Here is an 8,500-nt window from a genome sequence, read left to right as displayed (position 1 = left end):
GGCCTATTTATTTATTTTATTTATTTTTTACATCTATGCCTTTACAGCCACTGTTGTCTAATGACATACTTACAGTACATATCAAGCAATTCAACAAAGTTGGAACAATGGAAAATAAATATTCTGTTTATTATTTTGGCCAAAAATACAAAATAAGACTGGTGTAACATGTTTGGTCCTTTTCTTAAGCAAAGTAAACTCGTTTAAGGAAAACGAGGGAGGAATAGTCGTTCTTCATGTTGTCTATGCGTCACTCTTGGGTCCCAGCTGTTCCAGTGAAATGCTTTTGACAACATCTTCAAGCTCTGTCAGGACCTATTAAAATATTGACATTTCAATGTGATAAAGACCATAAGCAGCTAGTAGTAACCATTGGCTCCCAGCTTGTAAGCGATTGTGTTGATCACTAACAGCTAAGCACCACAAAGTGCCCATTGCTACTGTATACCAGTGGAAACAGTACCGTAAACTAAAGTGCTACCAACTGTAATAGCGTCACACACCTCTTCCATTCGTGGCCGTTTGTTCTTCTTGTCATTGAGACAGTCGCTGGCTAAGAAGTAGGTCTTCTCCACCAATGGCAGGTCCCAGTCTGTCATCCTCTTGTCCACAAAGTCTTCCAGGGCCATCTCCTCCTCATCAATCTCATCTTTCATCTCCATCTATGACAGCCATAACAAATCATAACAGTCATAACAAGAAACAGCAGAAACACACACACATCCATCAGCCACTGCCTGCAGTGGTAACTACACTACCGGTCAAAAGTTTTAGAACACCTACTCATTCAAGGGTTTTTCTTTATTTTCTATATTTTCTTCGTAGTAGAATAATAGTGAAGACACCAAAACTATGAAATAACACATATGGAATCATGTAGTAACCAAAAAAGTGTTAAACAAATCAAATCATATTTTACATTTGAGATTCTTCAAATAGCCACCCTTTGCCTTGATGACAGCTTTGCACACTCTTGGCATTCTCTCAACCAGCTTCACCTGGAATGCTTTTCCAACAGTCTTGAAGGAGTTCCCACATATGCTGAGCACTTGTTGGCTGCTTTTCCTTTACTCTGCGGTCCAACTCATCCCAAACCATCTCAATTGGGTTGAGGTCGGGGGATTGTGGAGGCCAGGTCATCTGATGCAGCACTCCATCACTCTCCTTCTTGGTAAAATATCCCTTACACAGCCTGGAGGTGTGTTGGGTCATTGTCCTGTTGAAAAACAAATGATAGTCCCACTAAGCCCAAACCAGATGGGATGGCGTATCGCTGCAGAAGGCTGTCGTAGCCATGCTGGTTAAGTGTGCCTTGAATTCTAAATAAATCACAGACAGTGTCACCAGCAAAGCACCCCCACACCATCACACTTCATACTCCATGCTTTATGGTGGGAAATACACATGCGGAGATCATCCGTTCACCTACTCTGCGTCTCACAAAGACACGGTGGTTGGAACCAAAAATCTCAAATTTGGACTCCAGACCAAAGGACACATTTCCACCGGACTAATGTCCATTGCTCGTGTTTCTTGGCCCAAGCAAGTCTCTTTTTCATATTGGTGTCCTTTAGTAGTGGTTTCTTTGCAGCAATTCAACCATGAAGGCCTGATTCACGCAGTCTCCTCTGAACAGTTGATGTTGAGATGTGTCTGTTACTTGAACTCTGTGAAGCATTTATTTGGGCTGCAATTTCTGAGGCTGGTAACTAATGAACCTATCCTCTGTAGCAGAGGTAACTCTGGGTCTTCCTTTCCTGTGGCAGTCCTCATGAGAGCCAGTTTCATCATAGCGCTTGATGGTTTTTGCGACTGCACTTGAAGAAACTTTCAAAGTTCTTTACATTTTCCGTATTGATTTACTTTCATGTCTTAAAGTAATGATGGACTGTCGATTCTCTTTGCTTATTTGAGCTGTTCCTGCCATAATATGGACTTGGTCTTTTACTAAATAGGGCTACCTTCTGTATAGCCACCCTACCTTGTCACAACACAACTGATTGGCTGAAACACATTAAGAAGAAATTCCACAAATTAACTTTTAAGAAGGCACACCTGTGACCAGGTGACTACCTCATGAAGCTGGTGGATAGAATGCCAAGAGTGTGCAAAGCTGTCATCAAGGCAAAGGGGGGATATTTGAAAAATGTCAAATATATTTTGATTTGTTTAACACTTTAGATAACATGCATTCATGTGTACTGTATTGGGGGATAGTGAAGTCTGAAGAGTATAGAGAAAGCTTCCATTGTGCTGCTTTGCTCACCAGGAACTTAGGGTCACGGTTTTCATCGACTGGCGGGAGTCCAGACAATATTTCTAGCAACACCTGTAGATGACAGAAACCTTAGATTAACCACCTGGCTCCAGCTCCAGCAAACAACAGGCCTTTATAACTCTCCATTAATAATATAGCATGCTATATCTAAGATACTGTTCCCAGGGCTGTCAGGCTGAACACAGACAGTAGCTGTTGGTTTATGACCAGGTTCAACCAGTTCAACACACAGATGACCTGACCTCATATTAGACTGCTGACATTAGAATACATAATTTATGTCATACAGTACTGTTCCCACATTTTCCATTATTAGCATAAATCAACATTTACCAACATGTTTTTTTTATGTATCACTGAGGAGGAGTACCTTTAATGGGATTTAAATGTGAAGTTAGTTGGCTGGTAGACTGACAAAGGTGCATGATTCTGACTTAAGGGTCCAACAATTATGTGTGTCAGTAGTTTATGGAGTCTGGCACTGAGGTAAACTGCTGAACTGACAATTCAGTTTTATGAGTTTTACTTACGTTACAGTTTCTCAATAAATTCAATATTCTTGTCACTGTATCTTCTGGGCTATATGTAGGTCTTTAAAGTGATAGTGTGAAAGGCAATACTCTAACACTTTACCTGTTTGGCATAATGCGAGTGGTTTAGCCATATGAGGTGCTGTCTCAATTGACCCTTCGCTAAGCCCCTCTTGGTTACTGTTGCCATCTCGAACTTTTTCCCGGGCAGCCCAATTCCCCATTCAACCACTGGCGAAATCCCCTAACAATGATCTCAAACTGTGTTTCTAATACACAATGAAATTAAACACATACCACCCCTTGCTAATCAGGAAAATCTTGGGTATGTTGTGGTGGACTGTCATTATAATGACTTAATGGGAACCTGGTAAAATGATGTTTGTAGTGTAGCAACTGTAGCCACTGGTCCCGTGTAGCTCAGTAGGTAGAGCATGGCACTTTCAACACCAGGGTTTTGGCTTTGATTCCCACAGGGGAATCAACCAGTATGAAAAAGTATGCACTCTGAATAAGAGCGTCTGCTAAATGACCAAAATGTAAATGAATGGCTCTGAATTCACTGTCAGCATGCAGTCAAAGCTATTACCACTTTTTGGAGCTAACTAGTGCTCTCAAATTGTATCCTGATGGTCGACAGCAGATGGGAGTTATATTCATAACATTGCTAACTTAGCTAGCTAACATACATTTTGAGGAAACAAGTTATATTAAGTGGCTAGCTAGCGTTAGCAACGTTGGTGGTCAATAAGACGGAGAGCTAGCTAACCAGCTGAGCTAGCAAACAATGTAACAAAAGTATAATTTCGGATTTGAAAAATACTCCATCAACAGGCTCTGCATTTCAGGAATCACAGTAGTAAGTATTCCTGGTGAACTGTTCAATTATTTAGCCATTTAAACATACATATTTTGAAGAAAACTCTGTTTTTGCCATAACCCTCACTGGTTTTCATGCGATTTAAATGTGAGCTTGTCCGAGGTGTCGGACTTGGCGACAGTTGCTGGGGCTTAGTGAAGGGTAAATTGCACTTGTCATGTGTTGTCGCTAAGATGATCATCAAATCAATGCGGTGTGGATTTCACACTGTATTGTATAATGTCTGCGCATTGTGTTAGTTTCATACATTTGTGTAGCTGTAAAGAACAACTCACCACTCCAAAACTGTAGATGTCAGATTTGGGAGTGATCTCGCCCCTGAGTGCCTCGTTTGCCATGTACGCTGTTGTACCCACAATCCTCTCTGTCATCACTGTCGATGACGATCGCGTGGCCGAGGCTCGGGTCAGCCCAAAGTCGGAGATCTTCGGCACAAGCAATTCATTCAGCAAAATATTACCACTGCCAGATAGAAATTATTTAGCACTCATTAATAATATTGAGACTGATCTGACAAGGTTGTCTATCCATGATTAAAATGTCTAAAATGTGATTAAGTGCCATAGGAAATACATTATAAAAAATGTCCACAGTTACCTCTTGACATCTCTGTGGACATGGTGATTGCTGTGCAGATAATCTAAGCCTCTGGCTGTTCCCACAGCAATCAAACATCTCCTGTGCCAGGAAAGAGGAGGGCTACCATCCTACAATTACATAAACATATTCACAAAGAGCAAGTACCTGTAAAAGGTCTCTCTTGCAAAATATATTTTATCTCAATGATTCTGTATAAATAAAGAAAGGAAGTAAATAGATATGCCAGGCGGATATGGTACAGTCTGTATGCTTACCAAGCAAGCCAGACGATCTAGCAACGAACCATTGGACATGTAAGCATACACCAAACAGGGGTGATGGCCATCGCGTGAAAAGCCAACCATGTCTACCAGGTTTTCATGTTTCAACCTGTGAAAACAAGAGGGCTCTTATCAAACAAACAGTAGCCTGTTCTTTAAACTTTAAAGATAGTTGAAGGTAAATAAAACCTATTCAATCTAAAACCAATCTCTGGAGAGTTCCTAAGTAGTCCCTCTCTAAGACAGGTCGCTCAGGATATTTCTCTGTTGATTTTATTACAGTGGAGACATAAAAAGTAGATTTATTGTCAGATTGAGATATTGAGCACACGCAAGCTATTGCTTCCGTTAATGAATTAGAGCTGTAATGAAGTGGTCGCACAGTAGGTCAGCTAGCTTACAAGGACTCCTCACAAAACAACAATGGACGAGTAGAAAATAAACACTTACACCATAAGAGTTTGGACCTCTTGAATGAACTGAACACTTAGCTCTTTAAGTGAGATATCTTCCATCTTAAAAGAAGGTAACAAAAGTTTTAGTCACCTTTGAGAATGTGCTGGATAATTAAACATGGACAACAACTCAACTCATACATTGAACAAACAATAAGGTGTTATTGGCAGAGAGAATAATAGCACCTACTGAGTGTAGTTTCTTCACTGCCACAGGTTTGTCATTGATGAGGCCTTTGTAGACCGTTCCAAAGCCGCCCTCACCAAGTCTGCTCCCACCGTCACCCACTGGCCTCTCGTCAAAATTACCAGTTATCTTCTTCAGCTCATGGAAAGAAAGCCTGAGAAAACCTAAGGATCAATGAACAAACCTGTTTATGAGGAGAATTCTTAGTACAGTACTATAGTTTATTGAGCACTGCACATATGCTGCCATCTACTGGATGTTGTGTGTATTGTGACACACGTCTGAATAGGTTCAATCGATTTGTCTAATAGGCCTACTTTACACAGTTCATCTCACTAAACACGATCTATAACAGTATCCTGTCACTATATGTATCTCATTAAACCACAAGTAAAATAACCTATAAAGCTAATCTATATAGAATCTATATAACCACATGTATTACTATGTTCTGGACACTCATTACACTTCCAGTGATTATAACACATTTATATGCAGGCTATACAACATTAGTCCACCTGCAGTGTCATTGGGATCCTGGTCCTCCTGTGGCTCTGAGGTGCTGTCTGGTGGTGGCTGTTCCTTTGTCTGTGCCTCTGTCCTCCCCAGGGGTCTTGTTGCAGCATCGTTGTTGCCTATCATCTCTTTGTCTCTGGGAGAATCAGGTGGCTGGGGGACTGCTGGACGGGGGTTGTTTATTGCATCTGGGTAAAACATAGAATTTAGATACAAAATTATGACAGGACACTGTGGAAATAAATACACACAAAGATCAGACCAGAGATTAATAGGCAGTCAATATGCTAGAAAATCCTTGATCTATTGCATATTGACTACTGTAGTAGCCTACCTGGTAGCAGAATACTGGCTGCAGCCATTAACCTGTGGCTCATCAAAATGTCCACTAACTCTCCCACAGTGCTGTTAGATGTCCCCCAGTCATTCAGTAGCTCCATGGTAGGACTTCTCCCCTGTAAAACTACTGCTTCAAATCGCCTGTCATATGAAGGTTTGTTCAAGAATAGAGCAGTACATAAGAGAAAAAAACAACCCAAAACATGTTACAAAATATCCTGCAGGCTTGATAGAAAGTAACAATTTGTTATGATGGCAATGGTGTCACCCCCATCAGAGAAGTAGCTGATTGGCACATTACCTTAGATGTTGCTGAGAGTACCTCGGCTCCCCTGTGGGTTTATGTATTGAAACAATAACGTATTTCCAGCTGTCTTGAGGGTCCAAGAAGTCAGACAGTTTTCGTCGAACCCCATAGTTGAGGTTCCGAATAAATGTAGCCGATGTTATTGTGTTGCTCATCCTGAAAAATAATGATCACACATGTTCTACAGTTATTTTTTCCATCATGAGGAAACACTTCAAAGGCAAGCGCTACAATGTCATGTTACAATTGTCATTCATGGCGCTTACCTCGGTAACGCATAGAGTATAAATAGTTTTTATATGTACTTCCTTGTTCATTTGAGTACTCTAAAACAAATGTTATTTCCAAGATTGAGCAACTTCCCTAGTATAAAAAATGTACCACGTGACATGGTTTCACTTTTGTCATCACTGTAGCATGTATTGTAGATTAACAACAGTGTCCTCTTGTGGGCAATCTTGGGGACACAATTATATCTGCCAGGGAGTTTAAAAGCTCTGCTATTCTTCTCAACCAAATAGTATAGTCTTCCCCATTCCTATATCTGAGAATACCCTTGGAAGCATGCAAGTCGAGATGCTGTTGTGATTAAGTCTAGAGGTCTGGCGCATATACATCAACATTTATGATGAAATAACCAGGACAGAATGCTGCGCACGCTTTGGCAGCCAGAGATTGAATTGCTCTTTGGAAGTCGGTGAGAATAATTAATCATTAATTCTCTCTCTCTCTCTCTCTCTCTCTCTCTCTCTCTCTCTCTCTCTCTCTCTCTCTCTCTCTCTCTCTCTCTCTCTCTCTCTCTCTCTCTCTCTCTCTCTCTCTCTCTCTATAAGCAGAACCTGATCTGTTTATGGCCAGCTAGTTGCTATTTGCTCTGGGTGTGTTGGATGAGGATCTATGATCAGTTCCACATGCTGATGCTGCTGGTGGCCTGGATGGATGGATGGATGGATGGATGGATGGATGGATGGGATTGTGTGTGGGTCGGTTTGGGTGTGTGGTTGTATGGCTGGGTGTATGGCTGACTTGGTGGTTGAGAGTGAAGGGGAGGCCCAGGGTCCACTCTGTAGATGGAATAGATTAGATGTTGTGCTGTGCATGTGACTCAGAGACTCAGTGTCTGTAAGACCCTGGTTATGAACCCTCTGGTTGGTTAGATATGTGGAAGTACAGTCAGAAGAGTCAGGTCCACCTTGACTGTGACCCTGAGGCCACCCATGGCCACCTACGAAGACAGATTTATGTACTTTACCCATTCTGCCAGGACAGAGGAATACCAGCAAGCTTGGCTCTGTTTACTAAGCCTGCATAATCACACAATTAATTTTCTCCTTTCCCCCTTCTGATAACCAGGTGGCGAATCGCATCTCTGCATGTCTGGCAGACATATCAGTGTGGATGTCGGATCACCACCTCAAGCTGAACCTCGGCAAGACAGAGCTGCTCTTCCTCCCGGGGAAGGACTGCCCGCTCCATGATCTCGCCATCACGGTTGACAACTCCATTGTGTCCTCCTCCCAGAGTGCAAAGAACCTTGGCGTGACCCTGGACAACACCCTGTCGTTCTCCGCTAACATCAAAGCAGTGACCCGATCCTGCAGGTTCATGCTTTACAACATTCACAGAGTACGACCCTACCTTACACAGAAAGCGGCACAGGTCCTAATCCAGTCACTTGTCATCTCCCGTCTGGATTACTGCATTTACATTTTAGTCATTTAGCAGACGCTCTTATCCAGAGCGACTTACAGTTAGTGAATGCATACATGTTTGTTTTTTTCATACTGGCCCCCCGTGGGAAACGAACCCACATCCCTGCCGGCCAAACCCTCCCCTACCTTGTACGACGCTGGACCAATTGTGCGCCGCCCATGGGTCTTCCGGTCGTGGCCAGCTGCGACAGTGCCTGGACTCGAACCAGGATCTCTAGTGGCACAGCTAGCACTGCGATGCAGTGCCTTAGACCACTGCGCCACTCGGGAACTGCAACTCGCTGTTGGCTGGGCTCCCTGCCTGTGCCATTAAACCCCTTCAACTTATCCAGAACGCTGCACCCCGTCTGGTGTTCAACCTTCCTAAGTTCTCTCATGTCAAGTTATAAACACTGTATTTGTTTCTGTTCCCATAGGGGCCATAAGTATCTCTACG

At 42.5% G+C, this 8,500-nt stretch overlaps 1 protein-coding gene across 1 annotated transcript; it reads right to left on the bottom strand.

The window, feature by feature from the left end:
* Positions 1–99: 99 nt before the first annotated feature.
* LOC121531748 (interleukin-1 receptor-associated kinase 4) lies at positions 100–6,709 on the bottom strand. Its single transcript, XM_041837168.1, has 12 exons — positions 6,619–6,709; positions 6,347–6,508; positions 6,041–6,186; positions 5,709–5,894; positions 5,194–5,354; positions 4,999–5,063; positions 4,543–4,657; positions 4,286–4,395; positions 3,964–4,150; positions 2,267–2,329; positions 504–662; positions 100–315 (listed from the first exon to the last, which is right to left on the bottom strand). Exons 2-12 carry the CDS (start codon positions 6,505–6,507, stop codon positions 244–246), a joined length of 1,425 nt encoding a protein of 474 aa, XP_041693102.1. The 5' UTR covers position 6,508; positions 6,619–6,709; the 3' UTR covers positions 100–243.
* Between the last annotated feature and the right edge of the window lie 1,791 nt (positions 6,710–8,500).

Source organism: Coregonus clupeaformis, chromosome 19, assembly GCF_020615455.1.
Source record: "Coregonus clupeaformis isolate EN_2021a chromosome 19, ASM2061545v1, whole genome shotgun sequence".
Lineage (NCBI taxonomy): Eukaryota > Metazoa > Chordata > Actinopteri > Salmoniformes > Salmonidae > Coregonus > Coregonus clupeaformis.
Note: the sequence above shows the minus strand (reverse complement) of the source record. Positions and strands in the feature narration are given on the sequence as shown.